The sequence below is a fragment of the Cloeon dipterum genome, chromosome 3, assembly GCF_949628265.1.
Source record: "Cloeon dipterum chromosome 3, ieCloDipt1.1, whole genome shotgun sequence".
In the NCBI taxonomy this organism is placed as follows: Eukaryota; Metazoa; Arthropoda; class Insecta; order Ephemeroptera; family Baetidae; genus Cloeon; species Cloeon dipterum.
In genome coordinates this window covers 11,849,212-11,870,755 of record NC_088788.1, presented here as the reverse complement: position 1 = coordinate 11,870,755, position 21,544 = coordinate 11,849,212, and the positions used below count along the sequence as shown (strand labels likewise).

At 39.1% G+C, this 21,544-nt stretch overlaps 4 protein-coding genes across 4 annotated transcripts; 2 read left to right on the top strand and 2 right to left on the bottom strand.

Moving 5' to 3' along the window:
• Positions 1-731: 731 nt before the first annotated feature.
• On the top strand, positions 732-3,148 carry LOC135938914 (mitochondrial carrier protein Rim2-like). Its single transcript, XM_065482947.1, has 5 exons — positions 732-908; positions 1,371-1,447; positions 1,510-1,907; positions 2,048-2,172; positions 2,637-3,148. Exons 2-5 carry the CDS (start codon positions 1,407-1,409, stop codon positions 3,054-3,056), a joined length of 984 nt encoding a protein of 327 aa, XP_065339019.1. The 5' UTR covers positions 732-908; positions 1,371-1,406; the 3' UTR covers positions 3,057-3,148.
• A 2,491-nt stretch (positions 3,149-5,639) lies between these two features.
• Positions 5,640-10,955, top strand: LOC135939829 (tetraspanin-5-like). The gene is given in 10 exon segments (XM_065484404.1): positions 5,640-5,862; positions 8,242-8,362; positions 8,429-8,502; positions 8,571-8,645; positions 8,737-8,835; positions 9,639-9,767; positions 9,827-9,877; positions 10,030-10,146; positions 10,148-10,282; positions 10,731-10,955. Coding segments are annotated over 10 exon segments (960 nt in total). The 5' UTR covers positions 5,640-5,772; the 3' UTR covers positions 10,800-10,955.
• A 3,276-nt stretch (positions 10,956-14,231) lies between these two features.
• Positions 14,232-15,645, bottom strand: LOC135940754 (probable serine hydrolase). The gene is made up of 2 exons (XM_065485783.1): positions 15,537-15,645; positions 14,232-15,350 (listed from the first exon to the last, which is right to left on the bottom strand). Exons 1-2 carry the CDS (start codon positions 15,555-15,557, stop codon positions 14,448-14,450), a joined length of 924 nt encoding a protein of 307 aa, XP_065341855.1. The 5' UTR covers positions 15,558-15,645; the 3' UTR covers positions 14,232-14,447.
• A 1,806-nt stretch (positions 15,646-17,451) lies between these two features.
• LOC135939402 (uncharacterized) lies at positions 17,452-18,605 on the bottom strand. Its single transcript, XM_065483743.1, has 2 exons — positions 18,457-18,605; positions 17,452-17,825 (listed from the first exon to the last, which is right to left on the bottom strand). Exons 1-2 carry the CDS (start codon positions 18,529-18,531, stop codon positions 17,583-17,585), a joined length of 318 nt encoding a protein of 105 aa, XP_065339815.1. The 5' UTR covers positions 18,532-18,605; the 3' UTR covers positions 17,452-17,582.
• Positions 18,606-21,544: the final 2,939 nt, after the last annotated feature.

The window sequence follows — 21,544 nt, the reverse complement described above, 5'->3', positions numbered from 1 at the left end:
TGGTCTTTCCTGGAGTCATTTTTAATAAAAATCTTTAAATTAACAAAATTAAAAGTAGTAAATTTGTATTTTTCAGATCTGTTTAATAAGCGAAATGCATTTAAATTTCAGTATGATCGGAATTCTTCACCTGCGATTTTTTATCATTTTATTGAAAGCCTGTAATTTAGGCTACAATCCTTGACGTATTTTAATGAGTCGCCCCTGTAATTAGAGGCTATCAAGAAAAGATTAAAGTGTTTAATAACTTAAACTTGCTAAACTTGACTCATATGCTTCGCACGTTGACACTATTGTGACAGTATAATAATTATGTAGGAGATTAGTTACAGTCACTGACCGCTGAAAATTTAACTCACTTAATTAAGAGCCTTAGGTACTTTGCTTTGGAATGAATATAAGAAGAGGTGAATCTAAAAAATATACAAAAACGGGGCTTTTATTTGTACATTTTTAAATTTTACAAATTTTTGTATCACCATAAATGAACACCAGCTCATAATATCTGAATTACGATCAAATTTATCAGTGTCGATTTTATTACCGCTAAATATTACAAAAATGTTTAATTTCTGAACACGACGCACTTCTCACCCTCTTCAAAACGCAGATGCCATAACAACAATCAACAACAACAACATCAAGAGGTTTTGCATTAAAGCCTTTTGTCCTTGTGAATGTGGCTTCCGCGCCCAGCGTCCCGCAGCGCGTAGCCTGAGCGAACTCGAGCAGGCGCACTACCCTCATGAGTCATGAACGAAAGAGAGGGGTGTGTGTGCGTTTGTCGATCGACTCGCACACGATCTTCTGAGCTCTGCTCGAACCAGGCTTGAAAGAAGAAAACAACAATGTGCGCGCGCCAGCCTGTCCTCTCACTATCAGAATCGGATTTAACAGTTCATTCACAAGTATAACCAAATCATTGATTCCTCTTTTAATTCAAAGGTTCATTTTACGCCTACTCGCTAGGATTTTCGTTGGTGTCATTGTAACTTTTTTCGCTCTTTTAATCAAGACTTTGTCTCGTGTGTGTTGCCATATGCATAAAGTACATTTTCATGCTATCGCTCTTTCTTGTAAAAGAGCTTTTAAGTCCAAGACACCACAATGATAGACTGCAGTAGATTGAGTAGCAATCAGGGATAACTCACTGGGAATGATTAAGGGAACATTTATAAGGAAAACATGAAATTCTAAGAGTTGCACACACCTTCAAGCGCCCGCTGTTTTGAAGATGATGCAACACTTGTTGACTTTTTGTTAGATAAAAGTTTATTATTAATAGAATCAATTTTTTATTGAATTAGTGTTAAATTTCTGGTTGCAAAAAAAATCAAATTATAAAACCAAAAATTTGATTTGTGTTTAAGGCCCATTATTGATAGAGCACCGACCACCACAAAGCGATGTCTCGAAAGGACACTGCCATCCACCTGGTGGCTGGAGGGTAAGTGAAGAAGCAGCCGTTTTCAAATAAAAATAATCAATTTCATTTTGCACTTATTTCAGAATTGCGGGATCAGCAGGTGCGATTGTCACGTGCCCTCTTGATGTGGTGAAGACGCGGCTACAGTCGTCTAATGGCCACTTTGGGTCGGTGCCTGGGCACATCGCCAGCCTCAATAATGGAACCTGCGAGCCCCTGCACGCCAGGCGAACCTTCACGACTGCTGGGGTGCTGCCATGGTCGCAGCTGCGCCCCCAAACGAGCCTTGTGCAGTGCCTGAGGCACATCGTCGTGCACGAAGGCCCTCAGGCTCTTTTCAAAGGGCTTGGACCCACGCTGGTAGGCGTGGCGCCCGCCAGGGCCATCTACTTTGGCGTCTACTCGCAGTCCAAGCGGTTCCTCAATGACGTAATCACCCCTGACACGCCCCTGGTGCACATCGGGGCTGCATCTTGTGGAGGTTTGTTTTAAAGCCAAATAGTAAATAAATAATAGAAGGCAAATCAGCTGAGTCAACTCATGCTAGAATTTTAATCCTCGCTATAACAATTTTTGAAAATTTTTAAAATTAATTGATGGTTGGTTACGTCATGTCCGCAGGTTTTGTCACTTGCTCGGTCACAAATCCTATTTGGGTTGTGAAAACAAGGATGCAACTAGATCACAGGAAGAAAAGCAGCCGCTTAACCACCCTCCAATGTACCAGGAGGATATACGCACAAGAAGTGAGTACTTTTGCAATTAAAATTTGGAACAAAGCGCCTCCCAATAATAATGAGTGATTGTTCTTTGCTTTTAAGAGTTGCAAGCCAACATTTTTCTTTTATCCAATCTAATCAGAGAAGAATAGTAAGGTTCAAACATTATTCTTTATTGGAAAAATTAGTGTCAACAAATTTGTAAAGTGTCATTAACAACCTATTGGTCAGATTTAATGCTCAAAAGTCTGGAGCACTTTCATCTTTATACAATGCAAAGCTAATTTTTAATTTTTTTTAAATATATCGTAATTTTAAACGATCAAAGAAATTTCTTCCCTTTTACTCTACAATTACTTGTGGTTGCTGTAAATTTATGTCTTAAATTTCTCCAGAAATAAAATACGCATTTTTTCAGCTGCACTCCCGCCTATTTAATGTGCCAAATGACAATCAAGTCAAGTTACCATTTGACGATTCGGTTGTTGCAGGGGTTTGGTGGCTTCTTCAAGGGCATCACGGCGTCTTATGCTGGCATCTCAGAAACGGTGGTGCATTTCGTGATCTACGAGGCGATCAAAGCGCAGCTAGTGGCTCGCAGGCACGGCGATGACAAGACCGGTGAAAGAGGAACGCGCGACTTCCTCGAGCTCATGTTGGCGGGTGCATTTTCCAGGACGGTGGCCTCGTGCGTCGCCTACCCACACGAGGTTGCGCGCACGCGGTTGCGCGAGGAGGGCAGCAAGTACCACGGCTTTTTGCAGACGATCGCGATTGTGGCCCGTGAGGAGGGTGCACGTGGTCTCTACCGAGGCCTCGCCACTCAGCTCGTCCGGCAGATCCCCAACACGGCTATCATCATGTCTACATACGAGGCAGTCGTCTATTTGCTCAACAGGCACGCGACATGAATACAGACTGCTGACCACTGTGATCTAAACAGCTTGACTGAATTCCTCAAATCCTATAGTTATTTGTTAGTTGTTAATTAAAAGAGATTATATCGAAATGCCAAAGTTTGTCCTTTTATTTTTTGAAATGGTATCATTTTGTTTTGCAGCATAGTTTTTGGATGGTTTAGAAGATTGGAGCAAAAAGGGTTTCTTAATTATGTCAACAGTTAAGTTTTTTCAGGTCAACATGACGATTATTGTTTCTCGATTGTCAATAGAGTATAGCCAAAACGATTTTTATTCCAATTTTGAAAACTGCACCAATTTAATTATATTAAACATTTTTATCATTGAATTCATTATTGACTCCTTCTCGCTGCCTGCTGCTAAAGCTGGCCTTACAGGCGCTGCCCTCTGCTGACGCAGAAAAGAATCATCAGTATATCATGGCGTTTATTAATTAATTTAATTTTTTGCTATTTTAAAGCTCTGTAAATATAAATTGATTAAATTAGCGAGATGTAAATTTTCATTCATTGAAACAAATCCACATCATGACAGGGAACTAACATGAATTTTATAAATTAACTGTTTCTGATATAAACAGTTATGTACGTCCGTTTAGTAAAAATACTATCAATAACTCACAAAACAACTTTTTGCGATCTGATTTCGCAGTAAATTGAAATCTTTACCAAATTGCGCATGCAAAACATCATAAAGCTTGAAATCCTTTCTACTTGATTAAAAATTTTATTGTTTTCTGTTGAAACTTTTCACAATAAAATATGCAGCGGCAATGCCCAAGTGAAGCGTCATTAATTTAAATGGGCTGTGAAGTTGAAGTCCAAAGCAATGAATTATTCATGACGAGGTCGCCTTTCTCACCTCGGGTGCATTGGTGATTTTCTGCTTGGCAGCGTGTTTCGCAAGTTTTGCACGGAACCGAGGTCATCAATTCGCGGAGGTGTTGGTGCAGCGTGTGTGGTGTGGTTTCGAGGGTTAAGAGAGCAGAAACAAAGGAGCGGAAAAAGGATGCTGGGATGTGCGCGGCGACACCGGGCGCGTCAATGAACTGATCTTGGGGGTTGCCGACACACACCTGCGCGCCGTGTGTGTTGTTTAGCTGCAATGCTCAGCAGTGTACACATATTGCGAAATATGCCACTGCGCAATATTCCACATGATAGAGATGCAATATAGATCCAGCAATTAGAGCATTCAGCATTATCATACCTTTTCGCTAATTGTGGGATAAATCAAATCGTGTGCTGAGGTTTTATCGACACGCGACGACGTGACACGTTTCGATTACAGAATGGAGGAAAATGAGGAAACCGTTCAATTGAATAAAAAAACTAGGGCTTTTGCAATCAACTTTAAATGATTTCCTGAAAATATTTAGTTGAAAAGTTGATAATGACGAGTGTGATATAAAATTGGGAAATGAACGAATGATCTTGGGGAAAAACTAAACTGAATGAAATTGTTGGCTTCTGAATTTTGCAAGTTATATAAGTTGTTAGTCGAAAGTCAAAGAATTCACAGTAACTTACAAGGAAACTCTTTTAGGATTCGACGTTTTTTAGTTTTGGTAAAACCATTGAATTGGTTGAGGCTTATAAATGATGTATACAAAACTGGTTGAAAATTTTCAATCATTTTAGACATTAATGAGAATTAAAAATTATCTGAAGTTATTAAGTAAATATTTTTTTAAATTTTTCCACGACTTTTGAATGAGCTCCAAATCGAAAGATTTTCCACTGTTGACGTATTTTGAATATTTGAATAGAAGACGATATCATTAATTTTGCCAAAATCTAAAGTTTCCTTGTGAGAGTAAATAATGATCGTTTTCCACTGCGGCGGCGAGGCAAAATTCTCTGCAGAGGTTTGTTCCAATAATTTGCCTTCTAGTATTTTTTGTTGAGTGAGATAAAAGGTACTGTTATAATGAGTCGTTAAAAAACGATGAAAATGTCGAACATTTCAACCAATATTATAATGTAAATGATTTTTAGCAGTTCTGAAATAAGAATTGAAAATGTTTGGTAAATTATTGTGTGCATAGTGTGTATTTTTTGTTTTGCGTATTTTCCCCTTTCCTCATCAACATTTTTGTTAATTATGTGTAAATTCCCATCAAATGCGGCGCAGTTGCTACAGAAAAAGCTATCAGTAAACAGGAGAACTCACAAAAAGTACTGAATTCATATATTACTTTTTTATACTTTTTCTCGGAAGTTGTAATGATATGTGTACGTGTTATACGCGGTATTATGCAACGCAAGCAGTGGCAGCCACGGCGGCGGCAATAACAGCAGCAGCCCTGGGTACAATATGCAACTCGCTCGTCACGTCCGACTCGCGGGTTGCAGCCTGCATATCGAAAACGAGGCAAACAGCGAAATCGGCTTCGTCGATCCGCGTCGGCGTTGGTCCAAATCACGGGGGGTGCACCCTCTCTGCTTGCACGTGCCGCGCGATTAACCCATTTCTCCCTCGGAGATGGAGACGGGCGCGAGGCTGCGCAGTCAGGCGGCGAGGCGAGGTCAGGTTGGCAGCAGTGCAGGCTGGCAGGCAGTGGTCGAGTCGAATAGCGATTCAGTTGCGAACCAAGCGAGCAGCAGCCAGCGAGCAGCGACGGCGGCGGCAGCACAGCGCACACAGCCAGCAGGACGATGGCCGATGTTTGGTCGACGGGCAGCTGATCGCGATTCGGCCCTTCGACATGCCCGTGACCCGCAAGGTCCGGCGTGACCACACCGAGGTCAGCTGCTGCCTCAAATACGTCATTTTCGGCTCGAACGTCATCTTCTGGGTGAGTGACCAGCGCCTGCCGTCCGCGGGGCAGCGCGAGCCCCGCGGGGTCCGCTACCCCCACCTCCCAGGGACGCCCTTGTCGCCTCCGAGGCACGCTGGGGCTTCGGACTGCCCGAGGGTGGGTTGGGGTGCGAGGGCTGTTGCTAGGGGGTGGGCCGAAGGTCAATGGCACAACAGACACACCATACCATACACATCCGTCTGCAGAGCTTTGCTCTGTGCAAGCCTTGCATTATTACCTTTGATTTTCCTCCTAGAAAATTAATTTTGTCAATGTTAAATTGTTTTATCAAAATATTTCTCACTTTCAATAAATTAACTTCACGAAAAATTTACAGGTAAAATTTTAAAATTAAAAAATTAAATTTATTTTTGCTTTAAACAACAACTTACTGTATACTCGAGATACAGTTTCATTCTTCACTGCTCGCATCTTGGCGAAAGGTGCTGATATTTTTTGCGATTCACGGTTGAACGACTGTTTTATTTCGTAACAAACTGAAACGTTTTATTGCGTGAATTGAGTCAAACGCCACGGAGCGTGAGCTCGATCCTTACCGCTTTTGTGCATTTCAGGTGAAAACCGTCTCGTGATCAAGTGTTTGCTACCTTCATTTTTCCTTTCCTTGACTTCTATCTCGAATTTCTCGCCGAGGATGGAGATCACATTCCCTCGTTGTTATTCCACATTTTCTTTTTTTTCTCTCTATCTTATTCATTATTCATTTGCTGTGCGTGCGCGTAGGAAACGAGTGAAAGCCGATGAATGAGATTTTGTCTAAAATTTTATGCTAATATGCGCCGACGAGAGAAGTCTGAAGCCGAGCGAATGTGGGTAATTGCTTGCGAGTGAGTCAAGTGCCCTTATTGGGAAAAGTAACGGGATACAGTTACTGCTTGGTTTGCTGCGGGCTGCCTCCTCTCTCGCACAAGACTTTATATTCCAACTCCCACGCTGCGGATCGGATGAAAAATTATTAACAGCACTCTCAGGGTTACCGGAGACCAAACCAGAGTGAAGGGAGTCGAAAACGATCATATATTGCTCACTGAGCTAACAATAATTTCCATTTCTCTGAAGCTGAAAAGGGTGCAGTCGCCTGGAAAAAGGCTTTTTTGACTTGATTTGAGATTTTCGTTTGTTTGGCTTCGTTTTGTTTGGAGAAAATCATCGAAAAGAAGCATTTTTTTGCCCTTGAAAAATTAATGAAAAAGAGACACTATGAAATTTCTGCTCAGTGGATTTATTCTTCTTATTAGCTTAGTATTAAATTTCTATGGAATATTCCAATTATTATTTCACCACGTGATCTCATTAGCTTTAATTGGATCTTCAGTACTAAAAAATTCTGAAAATAATTTTTACCACTACGTTAAATTAATATTCTGTAAGAGTTGGAGAGAGCTTTAAAGGTTGCCGTTTGAATTTCTGAGAATATCGGCTCCAATGTTTGCATCTAATCAAGCGGTAAGCACTTCCTGGCTGAAAATCCAGATTAAATCGCCAGAAGGGAAATTTAGCCCATAATTCGCACACCGTTTAATAGATCATGACGAGAGGAATCGAATTCAAGCGAAAAATCATTGGCAAACAGTTGATTTATATTATCTGTGAAATTCATGTCAAATTACTGAAATTTAGCTGTAACTCAGTCCTAATTTGATTATTACACATTGATGATGTAATAATTATTCAAACTAACCGTACAATCATCTGCAAATTGTTTCCGCAATTCAAATTAAATTCAATCGTTCCTCTGTAGCTATTTACTTACTTAAAATCAATAATTCATATTTTCGTACCAGAAAGTTTGTTTGTTTAATTTATTTCATTGCCTCTTAATTAAATTCTCAAAGCCATCTCCGCTTTTCAAAGAGAAGGTCTACAGTTTCCTGAGCAATAAAATCACTTTAATAGCCAAATAATAATAAATCACGAGGAACTGACAAATTATCACTGAGCAAACGTGCAAAGCAAACTGCTCAGAGAGCGTGATGCTTTCCAAATTAGCTCTTCACGCGCCTCGTCTCACTTTGTTTTCGCATCTGTTGGTGAATTGTCGGCCGCTCTCCATTAATCCTTGCAGTGCAAATAAAAAAAGGTCGCGCAGTATATCATATGTCACGTGGGCCGCAAACACGGCGGCCTCTTGTCGGCGTGAGTGTCTCCTGCTCCCCAACTGCTCCAAACACTTGTCACTCGCCGACTTTGTGCATTTCATTGAAACACTCGAGGCTCGCGCCGCAATAATTACGTCCTCGGCAGACCGAGTGTGAGAGGGAGCGTGTTTAATTTACGTTAAACAAAGCATTTCCTGCCCTCCTAGCCCGCCGCGCACTCACACGCAAAATTTTTGACTAAATTTTTTCTCGACAGCTGATTGGTCTGCTGGTCTTGGCCATCGGCTTTTGGGCATGGAGCGAAAAAGACACCTTCAGCAACCTCAGCAGACTGGCCAACGTGGCCCTCGACCCTGCATTCCTGCTCATCCTCGTAGGTGAGTGTCTCTCGTTTCGCGCCACAATGAACCGGAAATGTCACGCCGTGTAACGCTTGTCCGTAGGGTTGATGACCTTTGTGATTGGCTTTACGGGTTGTGTTGGCGCCCTGAGGGAGAATTCGTGTCTCTTGGCAGCGGTGAGTGTTTTCAATTGATTGCGCGCGCGATTAAATGTGAACCGTTTTATATGTTTCCCTATACACAGTACGCCATATTCCTGGCCATAATTTTACTGCTGGAGATGACTGCCGGCATCCTAGGATTCATCTTCAAAGACTGGGTGAGTGCTTTTGTCGGGATTATCCGATGACTCGATCTCGATGTCGCTTTGTTTCAAAAGGACAGTCGTGTTGAATGCTAACTCATTGCAGATCAAGGCACAGGCCACTGGGGGCTTCCAGGCATTTATTGTTCACTACAGAGAAGACCCAGACCAACAGAACCTCATCGACTGGATCCAGGAGGATTGGGTAAGGGTTTTTCAAATTTAATTGAGCTTGTAATTTTAATTTTAAAATTTATCAGCCAAGGATCCAGAATGCTGTGTAATGTGTTTATTCACTTAAAACTACGAGTAGTCTTAATTCGATAATATTAAAATAACAAGCATCCTATGATTTGACAGATTTAGTCAAGAAATTGGCTTTATGTCCCATTAACAGTTCAAGATATTGTTTTGTGAATTTCTGAGCTGACTCTCAGGTCATGCAGGTACATTTTTACCATGGAGAAAAATTCTGAAAATTTTTAATTCATATAATTTTCACATTTTCTACATAATCTTTTCGGAAGTAAAAATTATGAAAGAAAATTTTGTCAACATGGAAGAAATATTATTTTTCTTCAGCTTTCTGACCATGTTTAGTTCATTTCTCTGCGATAAGCAATTAAAAACTCACTGAACTAGGCCTAATGGGAAATTTTTAATATTTTCGGAACGTCAAAAATTACCCATAAATTGATTTGTCTCATTTATCAGTGTATTTATCAGTGGAAAAATTGTATTTTTAAATCAAAATTTAAATTTAGGACAATTTTCTTGAAATAAAAAATACGTTAAAATTCATCGAGTTGAAAAAAATGTCCACCATTGAACAGGAAAGGTGCTTTCGCCAAAACTAAAACGTCAAATCCTATGAGTATCTTTACTGACATGCCAATAGATACAAGAAACAGACTATTCTAAAAATTGTAATATATCCAAAATAAATATATGACTTTAATGTTAATTTTTACGTATTTCAAATTAACTTTATTTCATTTTTTGTTTAAGTTGCAATGCTGTGGTATTGAAGGGCCAAAGGACTGGGACAAAAACAACTACTTTAATTGCTCGTCCCGCGAAGTCGGAAGTAGAGAAGCCTGTGGTGTGCCATTTTCTTGCTGCAAACCAAAACCGAATGTGAGTTGCACTCAATATTATTCATCCATCAGACTGAACTCTAAATTTTCCGTTTGCAGGAGATAATAAAAAATAAGCAGTGCGGCTATGACGTCCGGAAACCAGGATATGTGAGTAGCCTTCGCGCTTTTTCAAAGTTTGCCAAACTGGTTTCGTAGTGGTAGCAGCTGTCAAAATTTTATTTGCACTAACACCTGATTGGCAATCGCTTGGTGTGAAAGACTAACCCTTGATTCCGTGTGCCTCTTGTCCGGCTCCTCAGTCGACCGAGCGGCACATTTTTGAGCGCGGGTGTCTGCGCACGGGTGAGGAGTGGCTCGAGGCCAACCTGGTGGTGGTGTGCGGCGTGGCAGTCGGTCTCGCAATCACGCAGGTAACTAAAGCCCCCTTTCTCTTCTCTCCAGTTTGATGGGACGGCCATATTCGAGCGCGGCTGTCTGCACGCGGCCGAGGACTGGCTTGATCGAAACCTGATCACTGTTGCTGTGGTGGCCACCACCACTTGCTTCTCTCAGGTACCGCCTCGACGCTCTGCGATTGCGTCAAATGGAATAGCAGTGGAGCAAATTACACACTGGCTGTTAAATCATAATTTTATTTTTAAATTTTAATTTTGACATTAAATTAGAGTCATCTAACTCATCTTAAAAATTAATTAGTGTTTTAAAAAATCACAAAACAGACTTTATAATGGTCTAAAAATCAAATTAAGTTCATTATTTGAAAACTGGGAATAATTTTTACGATTGAATTATTTAATAATTCCAGTTCACATAGTGGCATAGTTTTTTTAGATGTTTAAAAGGAAAGATGTCACATTAAAAATATAATATAATTTTTACAAATGGTTTCCATTCAAATCTTTGCATTATCCTTGTTGCTTATTATAAAAAATCGCCTTTCCCCAAAGGATTTTTATAGTTTTTAAATAAATACAATTTTTAAATTCTCCTGTCTCTGCAGATCTTGGGCATCTGCTTCGCGCAGAACTTGCGTGCCGACATCTTCGCCCAGAAGGCCAAGTGGCACTGACATTCGAGGGCCCCCACTGCTGTTTAGCCCCGGCGAGCGCCATGGGGCAGTGAGCGGCCCCTGTTGCCGTGCACAGGAGCCGACCTGCAGTGAGGGCCCGAAACCACCCCGCATCTGGACCTTCAGCGTCCAGAAAGACTTTAATTACTGTGAACATTCTTGACGAGTGAAAGTGCGCGTGACGTCATTTGAATCGAATCTCGTTAGCCGCAGCTGCTTCTAATAATGTAATAATTCACACACTCTTGGACTATTTTTCAGTCTATCATCTTGTGTACTGTCTTTTCTACATAAATACGACAAACTCGTGGTGAAACTCATTTTTACATACATTACATAAGCCATTCATGTTTTCTATCGATGAACAAACCGAGATTATAAATTGACTACATTGTGAAAGGAACTAATATTGCTAAAAATGTATTATATATTGATATATAGAGAGAGCAAGAAATTACGAATTAAAGAAATTGATGTGCGTAACACTAGTAAGTAATCTCTTTTGAGTTTATCTCCTAACAGTTCTTCTGAGAATCTTCATTTTATAAAGTTTTGTTACTTTTATACTCTTATTTATTCCGTGCAGTGCAATCATTCGTTTCCTGTGATTTAACCGTTTAATGCAGCCTGTGTGCAGCCAGACTTCTCTGAATTATTGATATTTTAATGACATTACATTATTTAATAAAGACCGTAACTGGAAAATGCTTTATCATTCTAAAACTCACAGGTTTTTAAAAATATTTTTAGTTTAACAGAAATATACTGTAAATTATAAAAAATGACATTTTGGGGGCTTTTCCATCAGTACTTTATCAATTTAACCTAAAAAAATAATGAAAGCTTTTAGTACCACATCTACGGTTCGCATGATTGCTTGCGAGAATCTGAGTCATGTCAGGGGGTCTATAAAACCCTTGACTCGCTCACATTGCCAGTCCACACAGTTAGGGAGACATGCGGAAGTTTATCGGTTCGCACCTACCCAGCATGACATATGTGAAAATTAAGATACAGGATGTTACTATATGGAAGACCTTATAGAGGCTAAAGAAATGCGGTGGGAAAAGTTATCTTAACCATAGTATTTCCTCTATAATTGTCTATATCATAATAATATATAACTTAAATATGATTATTTATTATTAGGTTTGTACAATTTGTGCTAAACGTTGCTAACAAAACATCTTTACAAGATTAATCAATGTCACTAGCAAAAATACTAATGATAATATGATAGTCGGCCTATACACAAACGAGATCATAATTATCAAATCTCATCTTTGCAAAATTTGTTTTATCACAACAGAAAAAAATAGTGTCTAACACTTGCTTAATCTAAATGCGACCAAATTTGGGAGTCACTCATTTTTACTTTTATCAAGATCTATCCAACTTAACGTAAGCTTACTGTTGTTTCTGGGCGATACTTTTGCTTTCGGTACTCAACCCATGAAAAGCGATGAGGAGGCGAAATGATGCCACTTTTCTTATCTTCATATTATAACATCAATTTTAGTCTGGTTCAGATTAGAATCCCCTTGAAAACCCAACAATGATATTTTTAACCAATTTTTTATTACTTACGAAGTGAAGGTGTTGCAGAATTATATTGGAAGTTAAATTTTCAGAATGTGGTTGGACCATCAAAACAAAGGAAATAATTAAATGTAAATATTAAAAACGATACAACTATATAATATTATGTTTTTCAACTAAAGCAGATGCACGTGCGTGCACTCGATAAAAAATTACAGACCGTATCTAGTCTAGTCTACGTTGAATTCTTGTCTTGGTCTTTATATCTTATTTCAGAATTTTTTTTCTCTGTCTATATTTTTCTCTCGAATTTTGTATTAAGGCTCGACTGACAGATAAATAGGATAAGTATAAGCATTATGAGGCTTATTTATTAGGGCATGAAAAGTCGTCAACGATGTCTTTCGTGACTCTCAAAATTATAAGGTGGTGACTTCTGTGAGGATGATGTAATTTTCTCAAATTTCACGTTCTAAAACACTGTTTTTTAGTCTTTTTTAATTCATCTCTAGAAAGACTAATAAATTATTGTGTTAGCTGAAGTAACACTTCACTTTGAAGAATTGTCCATGAATAGAAAATTAATAAACGTATGTATTTATTACGCATTTTAATATAATGCTAAAATTGGAGAATTGAATTCGAGTGTTATGGTATGAACATCGTTATCTGCAGCTCTTATCTCTAAATTTGGGGCCGCAATACACAGTCAGGAAGGGTAGATTAATCTCTTGTCTTCTCAAATTAATTCTCTGCGGTACACACGCGATCTTTCAATTTCTTAAGGAGGTTGTCGCGTCTTCGAATTGTGACATTAAGATAACACTTTGATGTTCCTCTCAACATGTGGTGCTAATCTTAAGGAGGAATAAAAATCTCATGAGAATCTTCAAGGCCTCCTTGAGATTCCCGTACCATGTGACATCGCGCGGATAGCCCCTGCAAATCGCATGATGCAACCCGCTTCGAATTGGCGATGTGCAGGAAGTATAGATATTTTTACAATCTTATCGAGCTAAAGTTTTTTAACATTGGTAGTTGGAAACAACATTACAAGTAGTAGTAGTCTAGTCTATAGGAATTGGAATTTTAGTTGAATGTAAGGAAAAGAATGTGTTAACTTCACTACGCAGTGTTATTTAATATGATAATAAAAGTCTTGATCTTGCAAGTGAGTGCAAACTTCTTTAGCCTCAACACCATTCCAAATTATTTAGGTCAGCAAAAACCAAGAATTAAATTAGCGTTCATCAGATTGCATTAAAAAATTCTTATGTCAAGCGTTCGAAATCACAACATGTCATTACGTTGATCTTCCTAATTAAAATAGTGATGGTTAGCAAATATTCAGTAAAATTTCATAGGACTACTGAAGCCGAGAAATTTGTGAATTTGACGACAATAAAGCACTGTTATCCAATTGCATAGGTCAGATTAAATTAAAAAGTTACATAAACAATGTCAAAAAGTGACAAGCAGAAACAGTATAACAGATCTAAACAAAAAATTGCCACGTGCCGATACTTTCTATGGCAAAACAAAATAAATTATTTGTTTTGATTGAAGCCAATCAAATTCCTGGTGATTGGTATATGATGGTTTTTAATTAAATTAAATGCAGATCTCTTTATACCATTTATTTTCAACTTGGTGTTGTGAAATATGAAGCAGATTGTTATTGTAATTTTTTTATTTGTTTGTTATTTGTGATTATTTAAGCTATTTGCAAAACCTGGTAGAGTAAGAACAATGCTAATATATTTTTTAACGACTTGTTACTGTTCTAACAGGATCATTCCATTCCTGGTGTATGATATATGATATATTTATCTAATTTTGTGCTCACGATTATTAATTTTCATTATGTATGGTCAATTAAATGAAATATATAAATTATTTATATATTTTTATTGTCATATAATTATTGAGAACATTATTCTAAATAAGCTACATAGGCAAACCTTAACATAGAATACAGTTTATCACATTTGGAACCCACTTTCCTATTAAATTGAACTGTACAAATCACAGCAATACTTTAGTTGAATGTTTAAGGTGCATATTTATACAAATTGAGATTCCTCCGAAAACCAAAAACCATTCAGCGTCTTAGACGAGGAACTTGTTGAGCACGGCAGCCACCTTCTCAGGCTGTTCAAGGTGCGCGTAGTGGTTGCCGCCGACTTTTTGGTGTTCGAAGGAAGCGGCCGCCTTGGCCAGGATCTGTCTGGTGGCCTCCGAGGTGGCCTGCTGCGAGTCGGACTCGATGCTCATCACCGGACACTTGATTTTGGATGCCAGGGTGCTCTCGGTGCGCTCGAAGAGGTTGCGGAACAGGGCATTGTCGAGCCACGGGTCGGACGAGTCGACGTAGCCGTCGTCCTGCTTGCGGGCGACGCGCTGCAGCAGCACGCGGGACGCCTCCTCGGACAGGCCTCTCTGCTTGTAGGAAGCCACGAGTTGCTCGATGCCAGTGACCACGGGAAGATGCGCCTTGTTCTCCAGGATGGAGTCGACGAGGGCGCCCATGCGGCCGGCCAGGTCGCCGGACGGCGTCGGCTGCTTGGGGTCGACCAGCACCAGGTGGCTCACCGCGTCAGGGTACAGGCTGGCGTAGAGCAGGCCGAGCTGCGCGCCGTTGCCGTGGCCCAGCAGCGACACCTTCTGGTAGCCCAGCTTGCGCAGCACGTAGCGCAGGGTGAAGATGTTGACCGGCGAGAAGGTCTGCGCGGCGGCCGGCAGCGGCGACGACAGGCCGTGACCTGGCAGGTCGAGCGCCACCGTCGGCACGTTCAGCAGCGGCGCCAGGTGGTCGAACGAGGCGGCGTTGTCGCGCCAGTCGTGCAGAGCGATCAGCGGGGAAGCCCCCGGCTCACCCCACACCTTCGCGGCCACCTGACCCCAGGGCGCGTCCACCTTGACCTCCTGCTGCGCCTGCACCTGCGGCTGCGGCTTCAGCTGCAACGACTGCCGGGCCTCAACGTCAGTGTGGATGCGGCGTGCGGCCACGCTCTGCAAAATAATAATCACATCGTCAGTGAAAATGCAAATTTAAGCGTTTATGCACTTAAAAAAATAAAAATTCTAGCAGTGCAGTTTTATTAATTTATTTTGATGTCATTTCATTATAATTTATTGACACTGGAGAGAAAAATTTTACTGTGTGTCAAATTATAATGTTATTTTAGTATCACTTACCGTGAGTCTGAGAGACAGCATTGTGAGTTGATTGATTTGTTAGAGGAGCTTGCTGCTGCCTTGATTCGAGCTTGGGTGGGTTGTGATATTGTACTGCCATCCCGTGCGGGTATATATACAACACTCAAGGAGGTGGCTTATCTCGATCTGGGCCAAAAAACCCAGCATAAAGATAATACTGCAGCAAGGACTCCTCACTCGCGGGGTGCGTGATCTCCTTTAAAAATAAATTTTGAGTCGCAGGTGTGGGAAATCACCTCATTGGGAATAAACAAAATAATGATTCATATCAATTTCGAAATGGGGATTTTTTAAATTGCAAACGCGCATCGGATGATTGATTACAACGGAATAGCGAAATCTTTGTCATAGACTTTTGACATTTATGTTTTTATTCAATATAGCTATTTTATTTCATATTAAAATAAATTTTGACTGCTCATGGAGATTCATAGAGAAAACAATATGTAGGAAATCGTGTAAATAAGCATGTAAAACTATTTAGAAGAAATTCTAATCGTATTAAAGTGGATCGATACAGGATGACAATTAAAAATAATTCTTGAATTTTTGAATGCAATAGCATTTGATCGATATAAATTTGTTCTAAAATTCGCAATAATAAAAAAAGATCTTGCTCATCTATACAGTAAAAATTCAAAATTTTCCAAAATATACAGCCTTTTGACCACATTTTTTGGTAGATTTCGATTCCTCTCGTCGGGATCTATCCAACTGTTTGTGACACTTTTCGGGGAAACTCTCTGTTGTGAAGTAAAATAAGATTTAAAGTAGGGAGACAGTCCTCACCATTTGAAAAAGCATGCCAACTTAGTAGCCACTTTTCTAAAAAAAATTATAGAGCTACTAACAATAAGGTAAATTTTGACTTCAACTGAATTCTAAGGGATGAGTTCATGCATTGGCAACAAGGATTTTTCAGTATCTCTTTAACTCTTGTCAAATAAAACAAATAATTCCATGGAAAACTTTGTGCTTGATTGGTGTTATATCACCAGACAGGTTTATTAGGCTTGAAAGAACTGAGAAAATTGGGAAAACTTCCGTTTATGTAGTTTAACAGAATCTAAAGATTCAATGGAATTGAAACCATTGGCTTTTCGTTAGATTTTTTTCAGCTTCATTTTGTGGGAACTATTCAATGGGATTTCAGAACACAGCGGGGTTCGATTTTCTCAATAGATATTAAAATTTATAGATTTTTAAGGTCCCCATGTAAATATCTTACTCTTGCAAGTGAAAGATTTTTACCAGTTCAGCCAGCAATTGATTTATAATTGAATATAAATTAGATGAAAAATTGTCTTCCCGAAAATTAAAATGAAATTTTTAAAAATTTTAAAAAGTGCAATTTTTAAACTTTAAATTTCACCGTTTTGCTATTATTTTTTGAGAAAAACTGTTGCCATCTAGGACTTGCTTATTTTTGTCATTTCAAATCCGTTCAGTTTAGTTATTCTTAGATGAGAGACGCAGTTTTATAAAAAGATAATATTTGAAGAGCACACATCGCTCTCATAAAATCATGAGATTTTACAGACGGCTTTAAAATGACATTATTGCTTGCATGTATGTTGTATCTCTAAATTGCAAACCCAATTTTTTCATGGCATACTTTGCTGCAATTGGTCCATTGCAGCAGTCAGATCAGCCAGTCAAAAATTGATATTTAGAGGCTTGACAACCGTAAAGGGCACACAGAACGGAGAACGGTCATTTTCGAGGAGGTAAGCTCAAGATAAGGGAATCCAGATTTAGCTGGCTGTCAACGCACTCAGATAACTCTCGGGGAATACCCTGTTGCTTAATTTTAGTAATTTTTACTGAACACAAAATTCCCAGTTACACAATAATTATTATTTTTATTCTGCAATAATAAAAACAAACTGCGTCATTTTCGTTTGTATAAAATTGGTTTTATTCAAAAATATTTCGAATTGCGCCGGTTACAAAACATATTTAACAAAAGAAAATAATACAATTTGCTATACAGGTATCAAATATCACACTTTTGATTACAATAATTTACCACCCACCGTGGAGCAGAGACTTCTTGAGCCCGATGATCTTCTCCAGGGGAGAGGGGTAGTAGGTGGTCTTGACGACGTAGGTTTTGGGGGCCCATCCGCTGGAGTAGACCTTAGGAGCCCAGCCGCTGGAATAAACCTTGGGAGACCATCCGCTCGAGTAGACCTTAGGGGACCATCCGCTGGAGTAGTAGGACGGACTCCATCCAGAGCTGTACGAAGGCCAGCCGTAAGAGTAAGTCTGAAATCAAAATTAAAACAAAAAAAATGTAAAAAACGTGCTGTGAAAAATGCATATCATCTGTGAATGGAACTCGTCCCACACAATCGACTGGATTATTGTATAACAATTTATACAACTAATAGTGAACCACGTCGGATATAAACTTTATCTAAACTGTCGATATGAAGATGAAGAGCATGGCAAGATAAAAACTAAAACTTTTGAGGGCCAAACAGATAAGATGCGGTGATGTATGCAAACTGCGCCGCATCAGTATGAAAATGATTGCATATATCTGACACCAATATTTTGCAAGCTGTACCGTGTCTTTCTAAATGCTTCTAAAATCATTTCAGAAATGAAGAATAATTAATAAAAATATGTAAAAATACAAAAATTATTTTAATGATTTTTAAATCTTAAATATAGGGCAGTTTTTAGCTGGTTGTTGCCCACAATTATTTGCATGTATTTTAATCAGTAAATTTAATGAAGGAGACTTAAATAATTTTTGAAACTGTGAATTAATTTTTATGAGTGGTGCGGAGCTATATATTTCTTTACGAAATCAACATTTTTTAAAAAAAAAATCATTTAAACAAAAAATTATAAGCAAAATGTTTTAAAAACGAGGCAGTTTGAGACTCACGCTTGGCCATCCACCGGCGTTAGCCTGCAGGACGACGACGCACACGACGAGGGCAAAGAGCGCGAGACGAGCCATTGTATGGGATCACAAGCCAAAGCAATACAACACCAAACACCGGTCAACACGCAGCATTTATACCTAGCGAAAGTCTTCCTGGATGCAGCCTGCTGACCATGATCTGCATTCCCTCCCCGACACTCCTGGGAATCGCTGTTGGATAATGGACGATCATCCATTCGCCGCCACTCGAGCGACCGAGGGTCGCGCAGGTCGTCATTTGACCTCAATTCGTAAATATGTAAAACGAAAGGGAAAATTTAAAAAAAAATCAGATTTTAAGTCAGATTTTCGCGAATTAGGGCGTTGCTTTGCCTCATGAAAATCAGGTTAGGCAAGTGAAAATAATTGTCTGCGGCGGCGGCGGCGCGGAGGGGCAGGTTTCGCCGCCGAAGAACCAGATCGATCGCGGCGGCCACTCCTCGCAGGCGGCTCTCTTAATTGCATAATATAGCAGCCGTGAGTGTTTGTGTGTATGTGAATTAGCGCAATGCACGTGTGCGTACGCCGTGGATATGTGCAACGAGAAAGTGAAGACCTGGGGGGCATCTCTCGCACGAATTAATGTAATGCACCTCGCACTTGCAGTTGTTGCACTTCTTGTCAGGCGGCAGGTGCTCCGAGCGAAGGAAACCTGCCTGCACCGCGAGCAACATTTTACCATAATAAAAGCGCGTAAATATACCGCGAACATTCGGTGCTCGCTCACACGCCGCATGCCGCTGCGTTGAGCAATCGCGATCCGTGCGCCCTTTTTTATTTCAGATTGTAATCTTGTAGGCGCTTCACAAAATAAAATACTGCGCGGTCTGTCACTTTTTGGCACCCGCGGTGCCAAATCTGCTATTTGTGCATGTGGCTTGAGACTATCTTGAAGGTTGCTTAAATGAAAATGGGCTCTCATTTGCATGCCTGCTGAAAGCAGGAGCAGCTCGTGTATTAGTTTCGTTACTCATTCTGTCACTGTGGGCAAAAGTCTAAATTGTTTGTGTCATTTTAGACGGCCCGCGAGGTTACAGCATGGGCGGCAACCACGGTGACCACAAAAATTCTTTCATATCAAATATTTTACATATTTTTAGAGTGATGGAATATTTTATTTACTGGTTTATCCTACTTGCATATATCAGAACAATTTGTAAATTAAATGGAATAATTAAAAACGTTTTAAGGAAAAATTATAGTTTCGTTTTACAAGTCTAAAAAGTTATCATTCATAAGTTTAGATACTAGAAGCGTTACTCATGGTAAAATTAGTAAAGGAATCGATTTTTAAAAGTCATGTTGTGAGAGGGTTGAGATTTTTTTTTAATTTTTTGAATTTGCATAAAATGTGTAGGAAGAATAAAGGAATGGAGAGAAAATAAATATTATATCTTTGAATAGACTCTCAAAAGCTAACTTTCAAAGAGGTTTTAGCTAGTCTAACAAGTGACACTGACAAGGGAACTCTTTAAGATTCGATTTTTTTTTTGTGCAAAACCATTGAATTCATGTGCGAACAACATACAGAGATGTAATGTAATTTTTCGATTCAATTGGAATAACGATTTTTTGAGATTTTAGAAAATTGGTCCAATAAAATTTCAAAATTGATTTAAAAATACATTTTGGCTGAAATTTGGTCTGTAGATTGACACTGATAAATGAAACGAATTTTGAACGGTGGGTCGTTTCTGACGTTTCGGAAAAAATAAAAAAATTCCACAAGGGTTAGTTCCATACAGGCTTTTGTAAGTTTTCAATGGTTAATTGTGGAGCAAAAACATATTCTGATAAAAATTTCCTGTTTTTATGTGTTGAAAACATTGTTGCATTATTTTTAATACCTGTGTAACATCACAAATGAATGAAAACTGGCTCCAAAATTCGATTTTGAAACAATTCCCATGTTGTACCCCGTAAGGATTTTTAACCTTCAGAGCTGCATAACTCTCGAACTCCATCGAATAGAAAATTTTCCGCTGGTGATATCTGTTAACTCGTTGATTAACTGCACAATTTCAATAATTTCGCCAAAAACTAAAACGCCCAATCCTTAGAGTGTCCTTGTAAAGCTCATAGGGAATCAGATAAGCGCTAAAAATTTAAGTCAAAAGTAGAAAAATGTATCTGAAATTTTTAGTTATTTCAATACTGAAGTAGCAAAGAGCTAACAAAACTAAGTTCGTTATATTAAAATTATTTATTCTTTATTTAATGTTCTGTCTCATTTTTGGCTCCGTTAAAATACAGAAATTTAAAGAAAATAAAAACTGTTGACAATGCTTTGGATAATTTCATCTATTGATTGCTCCATAGCTTTAACAGGCTCTTGTTGAAAGAGTTAGATTGAAAGTCATCTTCTCAACAATATCATTACCTAGAGTCAAGACAAGTGGAAAATATGACAAGTGGATGACACTGCCATCTTTTAATAGACACTCGATCGTCGTCTCTATTCAAATGAAACAAGTTGTCGATAAAAGATAGTCTGCGTCTGCACTTCTGCAGCAGTCTTCGTCTCGTCTCCTTAATTAATTCTTATATAAGCAATAATCTAATCCAGAGCTCTAGGCTACTCGTAATAACGAATTGAAAGTGGCACAATCAAATCACGTAGAAAGAACGGCGGAGTACTGACTTTTCAGAAAAATAATCAATTCCTTTTATTAAAATAAAAAAGTGCGAAGTGCCGTTTAATATTTAAATATTCACTGGGAAGAAACATGAGACTTCGAGCAAATTTAGTTAACACTTTGCTCAAAGCGGTGGGAATTAATGAGCCTTGAAGCGATTTGCATGGAATTACGCGTTGGCAGCATGTATTGCATATTATAGAGGTTGTGCGACTCTCAGAACACAAGCAATAAATTCGTGGAAATGCCGATTTGCGCATTCTCCACTAGACGGGTGGCAATAAAATTGCGTGCTGCGATACGGTCCCATAAATTCTAATTAGGCTAGTGTTTTACCACTTTTGAGTGCAAAGAGTGCTGATGGCTATTTCAATAAAAATACCAAAAAATGTATTTAAGTCGTAGGCTGATTG